We start from the raw sequence: 20577 nt of genomic DNA, 5'->3' as shown, positions 1-20577 counted from the left end.
ATGATGTCCAAAGTTGAAATCTTCACCTCACATTTGTTGTACTCATTCAAAAGGAGAGAGGGAGAGGGAAAGAGGAAATTGAACTCTCAGGGATCACTGAGATATCTCTGTTTGCTTGCCTTACAATTAGCCTGTAGGCTGTATAACTGCTTTGATGTATTCATTCTCTGTTTAAAGATAAGATACTTCGCTGAACAATCAAAATTTTCAAGGGGCACAGAAAGACCTTGTGCCTTGATAAGTTATTTAGTTCACCGATCCCACATTATTCATTAGCCCAAAAATAAAAAACATAACATGCTTCGACACATCGTATTTTCCAAGAAATATGGGGAATTGGTTGCACCTGGTGAGTCCCCAGTGCTTTGGATAGTCTGGAACTTAGTCGCGATATTCGTTCATGAATGCTTTATGGAAGTTGGTCAGGCGAGAGACGACGGCCGGGATCTTTCCCTCTTGGGGTAGTATTGTACACCTGAAGTGCCATGTACTGGGCACCTATGTCAAAACAAATGCAGAATGGAACATTTAGTTGTGTAGTATAAATGGTTGAAAATTCAAATACAGCAGATGATGGTTTGGAAATAGATTGAGAGGTTAGGCCAACGTCACAAACCTGCCCAAAGCCAGAACCGGGGACGACAACTATTCCAGTGGCGTGGAGAAGTTGGCGGCAATAGAATGCATCAGGAGCCGTATTTGCAGCTTCTGCTGCTTTTATTGCCTTTTCAGGCAGCTCAATACGAGGGAATAGGTACATTGCGCCTTCTGCTTTATTGCATGTTACGTTTTCTAAACTATTTAATGCAGCTTCTAATGTCTGCAAGACAATAAATTGTATGGAGTACAATCCTTAATTTTGTGCATCACAGATAAACAATTATGGACTGATTGGTGATAACAAGTTCGAAGATTAGTCAAATCAAGATTTCAGGAATTCTAACGTTTTCTTTTTCTTCTCCACAGCATACAGATTTATTCAAAACAAAAAGAGAGTATACTCATTCCACAAACCTTTGCACGCTTTGCCAGAGACGAGAGGATGCCATCTCTCTCTGCACAATACGATTCATAGATGTGATCCCCAGCCTGCACAAATCATCAACAGTCTTCAACCAAAGAGGAAAAATAAATTGATACAAAGTTACGCATTGCACTTCAGCTCTTTCTTGCGGACATTTTTGCCTTGTAATGGATGAATTTAGTTATGCATAGAAATCAGAAGAACCTAACCTTTGGTGGGTTCATAACAAGGCTAGCAAGAATCTGGCCGGAAATATTAGAACAAAGATTAACGGATGCCACTTTGTATATTTGTTCCCTTACATCAGCACTAAACCCAGTAATCTCCATGTAACCTCCCCGTTTTCCACACTCACCGTAGTATCCTAATGCCAGGAAGACAAAGTAACGCATGAAATCAGCCCAGTTGTCCACATAGAATTCACCTCACCAGGCTTAAAATAGATATGAACAAAAGCAACAAACCTTTAGAGACAGACTGGAATGATACTAAGGAGATGTCCTTTTCACCATAACCCATGGTACGTGAAATCTTCTTAAAAGAGTGGAACTTCTTGTCTGGAACATAAATATTTTCTTGATATACCTGCAACATTTATCAGGTCTTATGAATCCACGGTGATGGATTAATACAACCAGTAAAGTTATGTTGCAGAGTTCCATGGATGTTCTAGATTTACCTCATCTGCCAGAAGAACGAGGCCCTCTTGCTTGCAGAACTCCACTATTTGCTCTTGGTTTTCCTTAGTGAGCACCTAAAGTCATACAGATACTACAATAAATTAAAGTATCTAAAGAATTACGAAGCAAAATATGCAAAGCAGAAAGAAACCCATTGATAGAGATGAGAGTATCAGATATTGCAAACTAGCAAATCTGAAAGTAATTCCATCCCAAGATTACATTCAAAACCTATGCAATAATATACCTGCCCTGTAGGATTTCCGGGATTTATAACCACCAATGCTCTAACGGAAATATTCTTTGACCTGGCAGACTCCAATTGCTTCTTCAGATCAGAAATTTCCAATCCCCATCCCGATGCTTCATCAAGATAGTAGGGGACCTGCAAACCACCAATAAATGTCAACTGTTTGATCTCTCTACAACAAAAGAATTGGAAGCACACAAAAGTTATAAAACTCTGTTTGGAACAAACGAAGTCGTAAACACATTAACTAGAAGGAACCAAATCAAACGATTAAGATTTTCTGAAATAATATGAAACGTACGAGAGTACCGCCGTGAAGAGCTATAGAAGCAGAGTACAGAGGGTACTGAGGAATGGGACAGAGTATTCCATCTTTCTCTGAACTTATTAGCAATTGCATCATCATATGGACCTGGTAACGGACAGATAGAAGAGCCGCTTAGACATGCTATTACTCAGATTTATATCTTGTGTCCACTTTCAAATATAAAGACTCAAATATAAAGACTCGATCTCAGATACTAAAACTTACTGCAGGGCTTGCACCATCTGTTAAAAATATATCATTAGGATCTGCAGGAAACCCATCACGAGCTTCAATTCCATCAGCAATCGCATCGCGCAGCCCCTTAATACCCTGATGTGACAAATAGATCAAAAGTCAGATAACCTGAATTCTATGCTACCTAAAACTCCAACTTTTTTCTTGTCTTCTTGATAACAACCTGACTATGGCTGTAAGCACCAGTTGCTTTCCCAGGAATTTGTTTCAGAATTTGTGAAGCTCGCTTAATGGCATCTTCACTGCAACAAGTTGGAACAAAAAATCATGTAGGAAACAGAAAAAACATTATTACCAAAAATCTGAGTACTGAGAACAAAGGAAGATGTCTACTTTGAGCAAAAAAAATTGATGTAAAGCTGATGCAAATTAATAAAATAAGCTGAAATAATTGTCCATGAAGTTTGTATAACCCTTCTGGAAAACAACGCGATCAAACATAAAATTCTTTTCATGATTTACCAAAGTCGGGCATTGGTTTTTAAAGAACATGTAGAGGAAAAATTTAGTAGCTTCCTAAACCACAGTACCTGAACAAACCCTGAATTTCATTTCTATCCAGTAAAGATGGATGGTCACACAATGCAAGAACCTGAGTAAACAAAGATTATCAGGAATAAAATTGCTAAAGGCACAATGGAAAGTGCAAACAGTCAGTACTCTGGCAAACCTCACGGAAAAATGTTATTGGTTGCTGACCAAGGGACTGAGGATTTCCTATATTGCAGTACAGTATCTGCATAACAAAGTGATTCAATAATGGTATAAGTGGGTCGTACAAAAACCTTATATCACCAGCAAGATCTGTGTCGTTAGACACGAAAAGCCTTTCACTATATTCAAAATGAATGTAGTTTGGATAGCATCAACAGATAATTTCCCATGCTAGCCTCAATTGGGAGCATGAGAACATATAATGAATGCGGTATGATGCTAATACGAAATGAGTAGACAAAAGTAATCATACCTCATCAAAAGGATGTGAGCCTGGTTTAGACAGTAGCTCTTCTTGCAGTTTCTGTTAAGAGAATAAAAAGATAGTAAATAGAAGGATGATAATCACAAAGTAAGCAATTCGGATCAGATTTAGAACTAATAAATCAAAGCAAAACCGTCTCCCAGATCCCAAATCTATTCAACCCGATGCCATAATTTTCCTATGTTTTCCTGCTTGACCTTGCAGGTTGCTTATTACTAATTTCAACCCTTCAAATTAGCATACAAATATTAACGTCAATATAAATACATCCGCACAAAGTTACCTGAGCAAGGACGACAATCTCACCACGAACAGCATATTCACATTTCAGAACCTATAGAAGAAAACCAAAATTAGGCCTTTGGAAACTGGAAAAACAATACGGTGAAACAATCGATCGTGAAAGCAACAAGGAAATATTGTTCAAGGGATTAACACTAGTACGGGAGATTGTCTCAAAACATCAAGGAGTTGTCATTTTCCAACACATGCTGAACTCATTTTCTCTGTCAGAGAAGAGTACATATGCAAACCCATGGCAATGATCAACGAAATGAATTAAGATAGCGACATAACCATAAGAAAAATGCTTTGGATACCCTACAGAACGACCATCAAACTCCCGTATATCAAAATGGATTCCCTCTCATCGAAAACAACAAGAAACATAGCTATAACAGAAAGCGCAAACTCAAGATGAGTAAGGAACATCACAGATCCGCGATGATCGACGATCACAAGGATAACAACAACGATAACAGAGAACACGATCACGATTTATCTGGAAGTAGAAAATCCAATCCAAACAGTGCATCAAATCGTCAAACAGTAAAAGAACAGTTCAAAATCAGTATGCAAAGTGAACCTTAGGATTGATGTTCTGAACGGAAACCGGAAGAGGTTTTTCCAAAAGAGACGCCATAGAAAAGGATGAAGAAGCGAATGAGAAGCAACGAGAGAGAAAGAAGCAGGTGCCGCTACTGTATCTGATGGGATAGTTCAAAAGAAATGGTTGAGAATCGCAGGCCTCGAACTTCCGCGTCAAGATTTATTGGGGGAGAGAAAAGGAAAGTTCGTCGATGGTACACGCACCTGCGTTTGTCGCTGTCAAAGCCGACCAACTCGTCTGGTCACGAAGCCGCACATGGATTGCGACATTGATATGCATTTTGCATCGAATTCCCATACCGAACAGCGGCGCCCCTGTTCTTCTCATCCCTCCTCCATTCATTCCGCCATGGAAATCCATTCCAGCTTGTTCCATGCCATGCCGAAGCATCTCACTGATTTACAATCTCAATTCTTGCTTCGTCAATTTCCTTTTTCTCCAACTGAGCTGTGAAAATGTTTTTTTTTTTTTTTATTCTTCCTTTTTTTAGAAAATCCGTTAATTTCTTCCACAATACTATTTTTCAAAGTGCTTTTAATTCTTAATATAATATTAGGAGAATTTTAACAAATTATAAAGAAAATTTTTTAAAATTAAAACTAAAATTTCTTCAAAATTTTCAAAGCTCGTAATTATCACTATAAATAAAATATTACATGAAATCGAGTTCAATTTCAAAGTGGATAGGTGGAAATCACTACAAGAGGGTAAGATTTGAATTACCTTATTGATCGAATATCTCAAGGTAAGAAAATTGTTAGAGATTCGAATCACTCCACAAGCAAGATCGATCATGTCTAGCTTGAATGATTCTTGTTGATCAAATATCTCAAGACAATAACACTTATCTGAGATTCGAATCACTCCACAAGCAAGATTGATCATGTCGAGCTTGAATGATTTCTACATGCAACCTAAACAATTGCAAAGAAATTTAGTTATATGCTAAATAAATGCTTTTTTTTTACTACATTTTCCAAGTCTACTTACAAATACAATTGCTTTGTATAGCCTCAAAATAAAACTATTAAAGGCATTCCAAGCGCACCAACATTCATACTTAATGGTCATAATTAATAACGGTAACCTAATTTAAATAAAAAGTCTTAAAATACATTAATGAAATACAATTACTCTAAATTGTAATCCACCCAAAATTTATAACATGAAACTTCATTTCAAACACTCGGTAGGTCAATAGGTTAATCTTTTGTCCTTTACTTTACGGTCTCACAGCTGGGCTCCTTTCACTCTTGAACTCGGTATGTTTGCATCTGCTTCTGTCCTTTACTTTATCCTTATGGTCTTGCATCTTCGCTCCTGAACCTTCTTGCTTTCATTCCGGCTCCAGAACTAAATTACTTGTCCCTGAACTCAGGTGGTTGAACGGTAAAAGTTCTCCAATAATGTGGCATGAATTGATTTTTTTTTTTTTTTTTTTTTTTTTTTTTTTATAATTTCAACCGTATTTTCTTCACATCTTCATTGAAGTATAATGTATGTTTGGTGTCTCTTGGTTCGTGCATTATGAATTTTTATTAAAATTTAATGATTAAATTTGAAGTACTCATTGAGGTTTAAAATTAATGATTATAAAGATTTAGCTTTTTAATTTATAATTATTTAGTGCACATGATAATATTTACTTTATCTATTTTCAAAATAAAATTTATTAAAATTTAGAGGTAAATACTATAACAAGGCTGAGCAATATTTTTTTTAACAAAATAATACTTTTTAATTATTAAATAAATTTTGAAAAAATATCATGTATATTTTTACCTTAAAATTATTGTTATTATTTACCTAATTTCAGTAAAAAAAAAATAATTAAAAAAAACTTGAAATTGACGTGCTAATTTGAAAGTATATAGTTTTGAACCAATAAATTTTAAAATATATGACTAAAATAATATTTTAATTTTATGTAAGTGAAAGATTTGTGTCAGTAATATTTTGGAATTTTTCTATATATATATTTAAAAATGAAAGTAAGTTTACAAATTAAAAAATATAAAAACAAGCTTGAAAAATAAAATAAAAAACAGGGGCAAAATGGACATTTGACGAAAAGCATTTTCTTTTAGGTCCATGGCTTGGGCAACAAGCACATGGCAGTGGGAAAATTCCAAGCTAAATTCTCGTTTTGTTCGTGCAAAATTTAAACACGTAGCCATTGTCCAATAAATGAACACGTCACCTCAAACTTTATAATTAAATATATGCGAACTTCAAAAAAAAAAAAAAAAAAAAAAAAATACCATTATAGCCACCTGTTTTCCAATGTCGTTTTCTCCACTTTTAATTTTTTATTTTATTTTTTAACCCCTAAAATTAATTTCATTTCTATTATAATTTTTTTAATTAGATCTAACAATTTTATTAAAAAAAAAAAAAAGATTTAAATATTAAAAAAACCCAAAATAGTAGGAAAAAAAATATATCGATTATTAAAAATTATTTGAATATAATATAAAATTGGAGAATTTTATTTACTAAAATGTTTTTTTAGGGTAAAGCTTAATGGGAAAAGAATAATAGTGTTTTTTTTAATTATTTATAGATATAAAAACTATTATTTGCAAACACCTTTTTTATTTTATTTTATTTTATTTTTTATTTCTTTGTCAAATTTGCATTTGAACCTAAAATTTATTGTGATGATGACGTGGAGAAAGTGAAAGGATGACTGATTATATTTTAGAGGTGATGGGATAATAAAAAAATAAATAAATAAAGGCTAAATTATTAATAAAATAAATAAATTGTAATGTTATTTGTTACATTTTCATTAATTTTTTTAAATTATATTTGGGAGTGAAAAACCTATTTTATTTTTATTTATTTATACATATATTTATTTTATTTTTATTTAACTTTATAATTATCTATTCTCCAATAACTGTTTAAAATAATTTTAACTAGTTTGAAGTTAATTTTTTTAAATATATATTCTAATTGAATTGTAATTGATATTTGAAAATAAATAAATAAATAAAGGTGGTATAAACTAATATTTTAAACAAAAAAAATTGAATAAATACCTAAATATTAATTACGAAAAATTAAATTGATTTTTAAAACTATCCTAACCAACCGGAATAGCTGTATTTTCTACTCCCATTCGACACGTGGCAGCAGAATACAAAGCCACCAATAACAGACAAAATGAAAGTAAAACAATACAAATAAAGGGAAATGACCATTCATTTAACGGAAGAAACATATTAAGAGGTTGTTTGTTAATAGTCTCGTCCGTTCTTTGTTCTTCGTGGAACACCTCGGTGATCACGATATTTTTCTATATTTTTTACAACATGATCTCATTGTCTACCTCTCATTTCATAAGAGGTCACCCAACATAGAATCGCTCAAAGAAAAGTATGTTTAACTACGTAGTTTTTGTGATTGAATCACCGAAAAGAAAGGTACACCTTGTTCGTGTAGGTACTAACTTTCAATTTTTTTAAGCCTTTGCTAGTCATCTCATCATCAAGATCATTCTCATTCCAATGTGGTTAAGTTCATTTATGTACCCTCTTTTACTCGGGTGTCACACCTTTGTTATTTAGACTTACGCTCGAATGTGACCCCATCTTTTGGTTCAAAGAGGATCACGGCAAAGGGTGGTACCATGAAAGTGCAATAGCTAATGTTTTTTTTTTTTTTTTTTTTTTTTTTTTTTGCTAAATTAATAATAATAATAAAAATTACTTCGAAACTTTACAAGTTAAATTAAAAAAATCAATAATATCCTTCCTTAAAATAAATAAATAATGGTACAATAATTAATGATTAAATACAGTGTTTCAAAATATATATTTACGGTTAGTACTATGTTTAAAAAACACTCCAACTTTAAAAGTAACATTAACATTTTTAACATTTACAAAAAATAATAATAAATAAAAGTATTATGTCCATTTATGATGAAAAATGTCTATTTACATCTATCATTTTTCTTATTAATTTTATTCGTCGACAAATTGAACTTGTTAAATTTTTTCTTAAAAGTATAATGTATTAACGTAAATTTCAAAAGTTCATAGGTATTGTTGAAACATGATATTAATGATTCCGTCTATATATTAACGGTAAGGTAATTTTGAATTTGTTCTTTTTATAAAAAAAGTTTAAGATATTAACGAACATTAATACATTATACTTTACCGTTAATATATAGAAAGAAAAATTAAATAAGAACATTAATACATTAATACATTATAATGTATTTCAAAGTTTAATGGTATTTTTATTAATTTAATTTAATTTTTTTTTCCATTTTAAAATAAATTAGAGAAGGAATATTGAGAAGAGACGTGTTTGGAAGGAACTAACGAATTTGATTCAAAATTAGAATTTAAGAATGGTTTGAAAAATGGTATGAAATCAATAAAAGAAGGAAAAGCAATAATTATAATAATAAAGTGTTTTAGGTGAAAGTTGAAAACTGGGTAAAGTTACACTATTGTCCTTGGCCCTTTAAATTTTAATTGAATTTTTGTCAATATAATCCACCAATTCAAAATTAATTTCAAACTATTTATAAATTAAATTAAAATATCAAAACAATCCTGTCCATTTTAAAATAAAAAAGAATTTTTAAAAATGACTGACAACTTGACTAATCTAAATAGTCAAACCCGAATCATAAATATTAAATTAAAATATCTCTTTTTTTTTTTTTTTTGACATCAATAGGTTACAATCGGACTGATCCAACCCCACTTATAAAATTATTATGAAATTTAAATTATTAATGTAACATGTATTATAATTTTTTAAATAATTAAAAAAATAACTCGACCAAAATAAATGATTGAATTGGGTTAGGTTCAATCCAATGAACTCAAATTTTTTATAAGCGGACACAAATTAAATTCAAAATTAAATTCAAAATTTCTTACACTCCATCACCTACGAGTCTTCTAACATAAATTAAAATAAATAATTTAAGTCAATGCAAAAAACGTCTTAAATAAGAAAAAACATGAAAATTACATAATTGTCCCGTGACTTAAATTATTTGGAATAAAAATGGGAATTAATGTGAAAAATAGAATGGGCTTGAAGCAGAGAGGCCCAACAGAAAGGAATGGCAAAGGCAAAGTCGGCTAGAATTCTAAAACCCTAAGCCCATTTGTGATTTGTGATTTTTTATTTTTATTTTAAATTAAATTAAATTTAGTTTTGAACAAGAAGAAAAGAAAAAGAAAAATTTTAACCCTGAATTGAGGTTGTACGGCGAAAATTTTCCGGCGATTCACGGCACCAATTCTCTCGCCATCTTCTTCTTGCTTCCGCTTCGCGATTTGAGTTTCTGAAAACAAGCTGTTTCAATGTAAGTTTCTCCGTTTTCCATTAATACGTTTGTTAGTTTTGCTGGAAATTCTACTTTGTTTGGTCCTTCTCTAGACAGTCAGTCGAAATTTGTGTGCTGCAGCTTATATGAATGATGGATGATTTATTTATTTAGTTAGCATTGTGTTGGTCAGGAGCTAATGGATTTGATTTCTTGTTTTTTTTTTTTTTTTTTTTTTTTTTTTTTTTTCATTCACGCTGCTGGCCAAATTTTGTTTAGTTTGTCGTCTATGCCAATTCGATGAAGTATGCATTTGTTACATTACGTGTTAGAGATTTAGTTCCTTTTCTTCACATGCGAGAATCGATAGAATCTCTATCGGTATTTTGAAATGTGGAGCGTTCTTATTTTATTGTAATTGCAGTGAAATCTTCGAGCACTACTTTTTATGCATTGATTTCCGCTCCTCCACTAACAATTTAAATTGCTGTACAGTCGGAGCTCTTTTCAACTTGGTGGCTCGGTGGATATGGTTTCTGTTGGTTCGAAAGCTCTAGCTTCTAGGCGACATAGAAGCTCTATTTCAGTTGAAGATTGCTTAATGGGTGAGGATAAATCAACGTATAAAAGTGCGAGAAGGAAAAACGGCATGAGTAGGAAGGCTGAACGAGGAGGTCATGGTGGCTTTGATCGGAATGAGACCCGCCAGAACACGTTTGGGATGATAGATGGTGGAAGCCTGAACGCTGACAAAAGATTTTCGAAGATGAAAAGTACTTCCACACCTCAAACTTCATTCATTAGGTAGTGTTCCTCGTTTTACGGTAAACTTGTTTTTATTGGACATTCAATTAGCTCACAGTAGAGATTTTCTTTAATTTCGTGCATTTTTTAGCTCCTTATTCTCTACTATACTCATGAGGGAAGTGTCCTATAGGAAGCAGGTTGATCCCGAAACAACAAAATACTTCACAGAGATTTCTAATTTATTTGAAAGTGATACGGTTGATTTTGAAGAACGATCGGTTATATGTGGTAATGCTCTAGCGGAAGCTGAGGGGAAGGAATTTGAACTTGCCACTGATTATATCCTAAGTCACACTATGCAAAGTCTTCTTGAAGGCTGTAATGTTGATGACCTTTGCAATTTCCTCCATTGCTGTGCCAAGCAGTTTCCATCTATTGCCATGGATAGATCTGGCTCACATGTTGCTGAAACGGCTATCAAGTCTTTAGCTATGCACCTACAAGACAAAGATGTTTATCCTTTGGTTGAAGATACGTTAACTGCGATATGTAAGGTGTGAAGTTTTGGTCACTTGTTTTTTCCTAGCTTTTGGATGGTGAAGGTTCACTTTGTATTACTTTGTTTTTATATGCATACAAAGCATTTGAACTTTTCTTGCTTTAGGCATGAAGTTTCTTGATGGTCATAATCATTGACTTGGGTAATTAAGAATGTGCCTATTGCCTGTGTGTATTAGATTATATGCCTATACTTGTAGACAAGTAACCTTAGGCATATGATTGTTTTTCAGGAAATTGTATCCAATCCTCTGGATGTGATGTGTAACTGCCATGGTTCTCATGTTCTCCGTAGCCTTCTTCATCTCTGTAAAGGAGTAAGTCTAGAGTCTTCAGAGTTTCATAGCAGAAAATCATCTAAAGTGCTAGCAGAGCGGTTGAATATCAAGGCACCTCGGCCTAATGGAGATAGTGGATTCCATATAGGCTTCCCGGAATCACTGAAGTTGCTTGTCTTTGGGTTGCTAAAGGGTGCAAGAAAAGATGTCAGGATCCTGCAAGTTGATCAGTTCGGCAGTTTGGTTATTCAGGTTTTGTTTTATGAAATATACTATTATATTGTGGTTTCATCATTTTTTTTTAATTTTTTTATTTATGTTTTTAAGAATTTCAAGTTAACTAAGTATAGTTGGTTAGCTTCTATGATCATATATATCAGGCAACTCGATAGTTGACTTCTATGACCAATGTTTTAGGTGTATGGGTTATATATATTTAGTTATGTTTTGTTCTTATGCTTCCAAGAGGATGGAAGTGGCCTCTATGTCAATATTTGGCCACTAGCTGTTTAATTTCGATGGAAATGTATATTCGACAATGATCATTTCATTCGTTTCCAATCTTTCAATTGTTCTTCCCCTTCGTTTGGCAACTAAATAAATTCCACTTTCCACGCATGAAAATTCTAAAAACTTAAGCTAGAAATTGACTCTAGGCTTAATAAAAGGTGGAAGAAACGATTTACGATCATGTCTGGTTACTGTTAATATTAATGGATGATGGAGGGATATTGATCTTGTAAGAAGCACGCCAGAAGTGTTTTTGAGAACACTGTTTTTTTTAGCCTCTTTATTTATTAAATTCAGAGGCAGGTTTCTCGACTATTTTCTGGAATACTTGGTTGAAGTGAAATTGGGGGAAAAAAAATTTAACATGGTTCTTGATTGGGAGGAGGTTCTGGGAGTTGCATAGTATCTACTTCAATGCTTACTTTTTGGGCCGCCTTCTGCTTGTTTAGGAGATCTATCTCTCTCTCTTTTTCTCTAAAGGTTTATAATTGAGACCTTTTGTTGTAAATTTGGGTTTGGAGCTTCTCCTTTAGCATTGTCTTTTGACTATTTTTCAGATATAGATGCATTTCATTTGTATTCTTTTGTTGTTTTTGAACAAAGTTTTGTTTCTTTTATATGTAGTAATAAACTAATAAATTTAAATGGAGTTGTGACTCTGAGGTAAATGGTGGATTCTTTGAATGAAGTGATGCCGACCATTTATCTTTAATGGATTTGCACTTTTAGCACCTTCAAACTTTTAAGTTTACCAATGAATGCTTTAACTGGCTTCTTACCTTGTCTGTTTTTCAGCTTTCCCGTTAATTATGCTGAAGTAATTGATTTTTCACTACCTTTCAGACTATTCTGAAGTCATTGGTGGGGCAAGACGATGAGCTCAGTCATATAATTCCCATCCTCCTTGGCTGTAGCGAGAAAGATTCTGTTGAAGTAAATTATATACAAATATCTGTTGTTCGAGATGTTATAGATTTGATGAAAGAGACCGCCTTTAGTCATCTAATGGAGGTGAGATGTACAATCCTAGTTGGAGTTGCTTTTGAACTTATGGGAGTAAACTAGCATGCTATACATGTATTTAAGTACTTATAACTTTTCAATTTGTTTGCTTGATCATATTTGTCCAGTACCTAATAGTCTTTGATATTTTCTTTGTACTTGTAAAATTTGTACTGGTGGGATAATATTTGACCTTTTAAATTCAGCAGTCAGGTTTTACATGCCTTCCAAAGTCCCCAATCTATTTTGTTCAAGTTTATTTATTTCATAAGGCAGTTTTCAGTTTTTGGTTATTGGGACATTAAATAGACTTGATACAATTGAAAAATAGATAGGAAGAAGAAAAAAATGAGGCTTGAGAATGTGCAGAAGAAATGGTTACTTCTAGGGCCAAGTTCCATTTTTTGCACTTGAAATATATTTGTTCTGTAAAGTTAATTTGTATTTCTGGTGCATATATGAGATGGTTTTCATCAACAGTATTTTTTTCCCATACTCCAATCTCAGGAAAAAGAACAGTATTTTCTTAGGATTTGATGTACTGATTCTGGTAGCGTGAATTTGCAGGTGATTTTGGAAGTGGCTCCAGAAAACATATTCAATGAACTCTTCACAATAGTTTTCAAGAATTCATTGCTCGAGTTGTCATCTCATCCCTGTGGAAACTTCGCTGTCCAAGCGCTAATTTCTAACATAAAATATAAACATCAAGTATGTATTAGCATTTTTTTTTTGTTAAACTAAAAAAGAAGTATTAACGTCTTTTTACTTAATGAAATTGCAATGACATCTTATTTACATCCTTCCTCTCCTAGTCATTCTCACACACTAGGGTACACATGCAAATATGTGGCACGCAGTGCATCTTCAATAGTTTTCTACTATTGCAATACATAGACTAGGAACTTGTTGTGTCAGTACTTCCGAAGGAGTTGCTTTTTCGTGCTCATATTTTTTTTTTTCACCTAGATGGAGTTGCTATGGTCAGAAATTGGAACAAAAGTTGGAGATCTTCTTGATATGGGAAGGTCAGGAGTTGTCGCTTCTCTAATTGCTGCAAGTCAGAGGCTTCAAACACATGAGCAGAAGGTCTATTATTTAGTTTTTTTTATGCTTCAAAATTTTGACTTGTTATAAACATGTATTTGAATGTTGATGTGATCCTATTTGATTTGTTGTCTACTTTTCTAATTATGAATTGATGATATTTGACAGTGTTGTGAAGCTCTTGTTCGTGCTGTATGTTCAACTGATGAATCTCCAGGATGCATTATTCCTCGAATATTGTATGTTGACAGATATTTCTCATGCGGAGATAAAGCCAAATGGGATTCTCCTAGTGGAGTTAAAATACACGTCATGGGCTCTCTAATCCTGCAAACAGTTTTTCGTTATCGAAGTGTATGCTTTTTTTCCCTCCCAGATATTGCTGTTTATTTGATTTTGGAAGGGCAAACTAAACATTCACATTAAAGTTTATGCTCTTTTTTCCTCCCAGATATTGAAGTCATGCTTATTTGTGTTACTGTTGTTACTATTATTGATTTTATCTACTTTGTTCTTTGTAATTCTGTATTGTTTAATGAAATTCTATACCATTTATGCAATTTTGTGGTTCCTTATCCAAAACTTGGGTAAGGAACATTTTTCATGGAAGATTAATTACCTGGCTATATTATCCTAGTACAATTATCTCAAATTTGGACGGTTGTATAGTTTACATTCAATTTTGTCTGATGATGTGGAAAAAATTTACCCTTACATTGTTACTCCATAGTTTCTACAATCTAGATCAAAGGTTCTTGTTTGCAGGATGGGACCCACCTATTTACTTTGTAGTGTATATTGTGTAACCATTACTGCTAATTGACTGTGAAACAACGTGAATTGCATTAGACTTCCTGCTTAGATTTCATGAACTTTCTTGAACTATTTGCTTGGACAACACTTTTTGAGGTTTGATTTATTCTCAAGTCTGAAGGACCTAGCATTTCTATGTTTCAGGAACTGATTCAACTTTTCATTACAAGTATCACATCTATGGAATCCGATCATCTTCTTGAAGTAGCAAAAGACTCCAGTGGAGCTCGTGTTATTGAAGCTTTTTTAAATTCTGACGCCGCTGCAAAACTGAAGCGCAGATTAGTTATGAAGTATGTCATCGAACTATTTTGATGGCTTTTAATGTACAGAAAGTTTCCTTTCTCTATCATGTTTTCTATAATTTTTGTCTCCCTTTTGAACTAAGAGCTCCCGGCGGGACATCTATTTGAATGCTGATGCATGATCTTTAAAGTTCTAATTACATAGATTGTGTATGATAGTCTTGTTGGTCGGGAATAATCAATGAAGCATCAATCAGTTTGTTGGATATTTTCTTTATTAGTTTTGCACCCAATCAATGATAGCTTTTATATTCTCAACTGAAAGGCTACGAGGACATTTTGGAGAGCTTGCAATGCAGTCATCAAGTTCCTTTACAGTTGAAAAGTGCTATAATTCCAGTAACTTGTCACTACGGGAGGCCATTGTTTCTGAGTTGGCAGCTTTACAAAGTGATCTCTCCAAAACCAAGCAAGGACCTCATCTCTTGAGGAAGTTGGATGTTGAAGGGTATACAATTAATGCCTTTTATTTTATGGATATGATCTTGATCTGTTTCCTTCGTCATATGAGTTGGGGATGCATGTTTCATTTGGATTTTATTGATTTTTCTTTTTACTAATTATGCTTCATGTTAGATATGCATCCCGACCTGACCAATGGAGGTCAAAACAAGCATCAAGGGAATCAGCTTACAAAGAATTTCATGATACATTCGGGTCTGGAAGGTCCAAATCACTGAAGACTGAGTTCCTTGCCGATAGTTCGAAGCATACATCGCACCTAAAGGATGTGAAGACAATTCGGCAAGAGATTGAGCATCACGCAACTTCTGACATCCCTTTTCTATCAATGTCTGGCTTCAAGGGCAAGTCAGAAAAGGGCAAGCAGGGTGGTAAAACATATTCCAGACCTTCCACGGATAATAATATCTTTGATGGGAGAAAGAAAAGTTCCAAACGGAAACGGAATAACGATCAGTCTGAGAATGTTGAGGCAGGCAAAAGGAAACGGAATAACGATCAGTCTGAGAATGCTGAGGCAGGCAAAAGGAAACGGAAAGTATAGCTACGATCCCAAACCAATCCTTGTACACTGCAGCAGTCGCAAAAGCATTGACTGGCAAAAAAGTCTTCAAAAATAAGCTATAGAAAGTGCAGTAATTTGTAGCTTAGGAGTTTTCACCGGGAAAGTGGGAGCTTGATGATGATGAGGATTGTTTATTTTTAGATACAGTTTTTGGAGTTGTGGCATAGGCTTTCAAGCAATATAGAGGAAACTTCCCTTCTTTTTTTGGTGGGGTGGGAGAAGATATTCTGATGCAGCATATACCATACAAGATCTTGGAAGTGACCAGGCCAATATTAGAGAATTATGAGAGGTCAGTAATCAAAGCTTTCCTCTGGAAAATATGGTTCTTCCTGTCGGATATCTCTTGTATCTTTCTGCCAACCACACCTAAATTCACTGTCCAAGATTTTGCAGTCTATTAAGTGCAACAAGAGATGGCCACAACTCATTCTGAATCAAGTAAAATCTTGTCTTCCTCTGTTAATTTTGTTTTCAATTCCGTATTGCTTCATTAATTATGCAACTGTTTCGTCTTTTTAGATTCATGTCTCCTGATGCATTTGTAAGTTTGATGCCTCATATGTGGTCTTCAAATGTATTCAAAAGTCTTGTATTTTTATTATGAAACTATAGTCTTTGTCAACTTCGTGTAGAAAAGGAAATTTACTATAAAGTCAAGGTTGGTTAATTCTGCATTTCTGTTCTACAACTGAATTTGATAATGGTGACGCAATTCATTGTTGCTTTCATTTTTAGATTCACTTTTGTCTCTCCTGTCTCTGTCTCCGTGTACGAAGATCAACGTATTAATCCGGGTTAGTTAATTTCGATATTATTAATTCAAGTTGGATTAAGTTTGACATTTGAATATTTGATATTTCCTTTGTTGTATTCTGGTATCTGAGCGTTGGAGGAATAATTCAATCCTGGCAGCTAAAGACTATCGATTTTGAATTTTCATAGTAAACCATATTCGTTGTTCAAACTAGGTGGGGGAAATTTAATATCAATTAAGTTAATAATATTTGATTGATCCCTTGATGATACATTTTACACAGAACAAAGAAGGATGAACTTCATCCACTAGAACCCAATCTCTTGCATGAGAAGATGAACAAAACCCCTAAATTTGCACATTGAATATCATCCAAATAATTGTGCACAGGTTTTTCAATGGCAACAGCCGGACTATGGAGGTCACAGTCTCTGGCTTGGAACAAAGAATGATATGTAAGCTCTTACCCTTGACTCTTCTAACTTTTATATGTGCAAAAGATTTTAGAAACAAAGCCATTGATTCTTGTTCTTCTTTTTTTTAACTCTGCGCTCTCCCTGCTTGTTCAAGATTCAGGGAAGTGAGATTGTTGCCGACTCTTCTCTCTCTGCTCAGAAGCCTTTTCAACGTTTTCAATCTGGATGTCACCACTGATTTCATCTCTTCACCGGCGGAACGGCCGCTGGTGCCGGAGGACGATGAAGAGGGCTCGTTTGGAATGTCTATAACCACCATTCCATCTGCCCTTATGTTAGATGATGAAGAAGAGGAAGAGGAAGAGGAAGAAGAAGTTTGAGCTTCTTCCAAACAAACCCCTCTTGAACTTATCTGCATTTGATTCCCCCAAAACAGAATATTCGTAGGAAAAATAGGAGACTCCATTGAAGACCCAGATTCCAAATCCTCTGCAGAGTTCATCTCCGTGGGGATTGAGGATTTGGGAGCCACTGGATCTCTGCAGAGAGGGCAAGTGGAATTGGATTTGAACCACATGTCAATACAATCAACATGGAAGCCATGGTTGCACCTTGGAAGCAACCGAGCTTTCTCACCCTGAGCCAACTCCGACAAACACACAGCACATTCCAACCCCTCTTTGAAATCCTCCGGCGAGAACACCACTACCGGAATCAACCGGAGCACAGCGGCGTCCAGCCCTTTCGTTAATGTAGCTACAGCAGACTCCTGATCAGACCGACGCAGAACGGCAGAATCCGACGACGATTCATCAATGCGGGACAATAACCATCTGGAGTAAAGCTGTAAAATCAAAACAAACACAATCACCAAAAAGAGGATGAAAATGGCCGCCGCCATGATCTTCCCCATTAGCTCCATGGTAAGAGAGCCCTCGAATGACTTACTGATCCCCGATGCATGTTCTTCCATTGGCAAAATCTGGCAGCAGAACTCGAAGATTCAGTGAAAATGGGGAATGAAATTTGAGAATGGGAAGAAATGAGAGCTTTAAAGAAGGGAAATTGGGTTGAACGAAGACTTGTGGGGAGGGAGTGGTGGACTTTTTTGTGCTGAGAAAGTGGAAGAAAAATGGAAGTTTGTTTGTTAAGTAGGAGGACGGTTGAACGAACCAAAGTCTCAGCCTAAAGCCATCACGTCGTCTTCGGTTTCTCCGTGGAATTGCCCCTTGGACTGGGTCCATCTTTTTTGCCTGCTTTTTGGACCCAATTAATAAAGGATTTATACATTTATATTTCTAATATTCCAAAAGATATTGCAGGATACATGACTAAAGATGTCCGGGGACGAGGACGGGGACGGAAAAGCTTTTTTTGTCACCTATTTTTATTCATTTTTGCAGGGATCGGGTTTTTCATAGGTAATTTTTCGTTTGTTATTCTTTTAAAGTTTTCATTTTTTAATATAATCGAAAAAAATAAATCAATATGTTTCATAAGCAAATACGTATGTGTATATATAATGTTATCCTTGGCGTTTGGGCCCAAGAAGAAGCAACGTTAGAATGTCAAGCGGGTACTCGTCTAAACTAGGAATCTCTTTTATGCCTTCTTTATTCAGATTGATAAAGCATCTCTCTATATATGGCTTGTTGTCTGTCTATTGTTTGTTTTTTTTCTTATTTTAGATTTTGGGAGTTAAACTTTAAATTTTCAACTTCTAAAAATTCTAATATTATCATTAAATGGTAAAAAAAATAAGAATTCTCTTAATTTAAAAAAAAAAATCTAAAATATTCATCCACCTACTTTTGGGATGGGAATAATTAATAATTTGTTTCAAAATTAACTTTAAACGATCAAAAAAAAAAAAAAAAAAAACTATTTTACTCGAAAAAGAATTAATTATTTGTTTCAAAATTAGCTTAGAACTTTACTATTAACTCTTGTTAAAAAATAATTAGTAACGTTAATGCTATTTTTAAACATAATATTAACGATATTTCTTTAGAATTGAAAGATATTAATGATACAATTTTAAAACGCTAAATTAATAATTTTAGGTCCAATTTTAAAACTTTATTCTTCACATGTTCAAACTTAAAAATTTGTTTATTTTTAAATAAATAGCTATTTTTTTTTTAGAGTCTACCCATGTCAAAATTGATACATAGATTTTTTTTTTTTTTTTTTTTTTTAATTGAGTGTCTAAATAATTCTTTTATGAAAGTCTAAAAATACAATTAATATAATTATAAGTTTACACACTATGAATTAATACTTTACAAATGAATGTATCTAACAAATGTGGTCGTTACGATCGACCATTCAACCTTGAAGGAGATAATAAGGTAATTAAACAATGGAAAATACATCTCTATTCACATAGAAATCTCGAGTTCGATCACTGTACAAATCAACATTCTTGCACAAGGAACATCATCGTTACATTTGAATGATTAACAATGCTATCTACCATACTAAAGATTTCAAAGTCTTATCTAAATCCTGATCGTTAAGTTAAATACACGACAAAAATAAGAAAAAATGAGAGAAAATATGTATTTTTATTTTTTATTTGTTTATCAAAATAAATAAATAAGTAAAGGGAAGTAGGTTGCTTCAAGGTAATTATTGTGTAGACTTTGTATAGTAAAACTAAGACAAAAAACTTTTTTAAAATAAAAAATAATAATTAAAAAAAAAAAAACCCATTAATTTGTGTGGGCCCATTCACCCAGCACGCTCACATGGAACCAACCCCCTTCACCTACAATTTTTTAAATTATTATTATTTATTTTTAAAAACCTTTTTTTATTTCCTAATTTTCACACCTATATTCAAATTTCAAACCGTTGTGTTTTCCTTTTTTATTTTTTATTGGGTATTTATTAAAATTTTATTTAAAATGGATAATTTGAATTTTTGCAAATTAATTCAGTAAAACCACTTTAATCTTAATATGTAATAAAATCACATATCTTATAAAGAGATCTTGTCTATACTCATTCATAATTAATCATTATTAAAATTTAATGATTAAATAATACTGTTTATTTTGAATTATATATATATATATATATATATATATTATGTTGTCTCCGTTTTAAGGAAGCAATCTTTTTCTCTTTGTTTTATTTCAATCATTATTACAAATTTATCTCCTTTCATCATTCATCCAATTTTATTTATTTATAGGATTTATTGATAAAAAAAAAATATTTAAATTCTCACTTTCAGAGGGTCATTAAAATCCTACATGGGTAAAGTTTGAACAATGAAATTGTGAAATCGAGAGATACGTCAACACCCAGATCGTAAAAATACGATGACATATTTTTTTAAACGAGGCCCTCTATGAGCCACTAGTTCAGGTACAAGTTACTATCATTACCACCAGAACCTATTCTGATCCCGCTCATAATGATAA

The 20577-nt window shown here is 33.4% G+C and overlaps 3 protein-coding genes across 11 annotated transcripts; 1 reads left to right on the top strand and 2 right to left on the bottom strand.

Annotated features, from left to right (window-relative positions):
• Positions 1–139: 139 nt before the first annotated feature.
• ALAAT2 (alanine aminotransferase 2) lies at positions 140–4521 on the bottom strand. Its single transcript, XM_023658005.2, has 15 exons — positions 4361–4521; positions 3779–3829; positions 3484–3534; positions 3187–3252; positions 3047–3108; positions 2680–2758; positions 2487–2591; positions 2256–2366; positions 1952–2089; positions 1704–1778; positions 1489–1609; positions 1234–1388; positions 1015–1089; positions 617–820; positions 140–498 (listed from the first exon to the last, which is right to left on the bottom strand). Exons 1-15 carry the CDS (start codon positions 4415–4417, stop codon positions 382–384), a joined length of 1467 nt encoding a protein of 488 aa, XP_023513773.2. The 5' UTR covers positions 4418–4521; the 3' UTR covers positions 140–381.
• A 5062-nt stretch (positions 4522–9583) lies between these two features.
• On the top strand, positions 9584–18718 carry LOC111778283 (pumilio homolog 23). 8 transcript variants are annotated; one of them, XR_015413407.1, is made up of 14 exons: positions 9584–9725; positions 10182–10490; positions 10624–10987; positions 11225–11521; positions 12623–12790; positions 13349–13492; positions 13751–13870; positions 13997–14182; positions 14786–14934; positions 15212–15394; positions 15523–16414; positions 16712–16770; positions 17121–17185; positions 17307–18718. XR_015413407.1 is itself a non-coding variant. In XM_023658004.2 (11 exons), exons 2-11 carry the CDS (start codon positions 10216–10218, stop codon positions 15950–15952), a joined length of 2316 nt encoding a protein of 771 aa, XP_023513772.2. In that variant the 5' UTR covers positions 9584–9725; positions 10182–10215; the 3' UTR covers positions 15953–16650. The 8 variants fall into 8 exon arrangements, 1 of the variants encoding a protein (XP_023513772.2); XR_002812510.2 differs by having other exon boundaries at positions 17301–18718; XR_015413408.1 differs by having other exon boundaries at positions 17014–17185.
• Positions 16948–18227, bottom strand: LOC111778285 (RING-H2 finger protein ATL60). Of its 2 annotated transcripts, XM_087119170.1 has the most exons (2): positions 18095–18227; positions 16948–17990 (listed from the first exon to the last, which is right to left on the bottom strand). In XM_087119170.1, the coding sequence occupies exons 1-2, from the start codon at positions 18107–18109 to the stop codon at positions 17271–17273; spliced, it is 735 nt and encodes a 244-aa protein (XP_086975296.1). In that variant the 5' UTR covers positions 18110–18227; the 3' UTR covers positions 16948–17270. The 2 variants fall into 2 exon arrangements, with proteins under 2 accessions (XP_086975296.1, XP_023513774.2); XM_023658006.2 differs by having other exon boundaries at positions 16948–18119.
• Positions 18719–20577: the final 1859 nt, after the last annotated feature.

This window comes from Cucurbita pepo, chromosome 17, assembly GCF_057944985.1.
Source record: "Cucurbita pepo subsp. pepo isolate OVF chromosome 17, ASM5794498v1, whole genome shotgun sequence".
Classification (NCBI taxonomy): Eukaryota; Viridiplantae; Streptophyta; class Magnoliopsida; order Cucurbitales; family Cucurbitaceae; genus Cucurbita; species Cucurbita pepo.
This window is presented reverse-complemented; position numbering and strand designations above follow the sequence as displayed.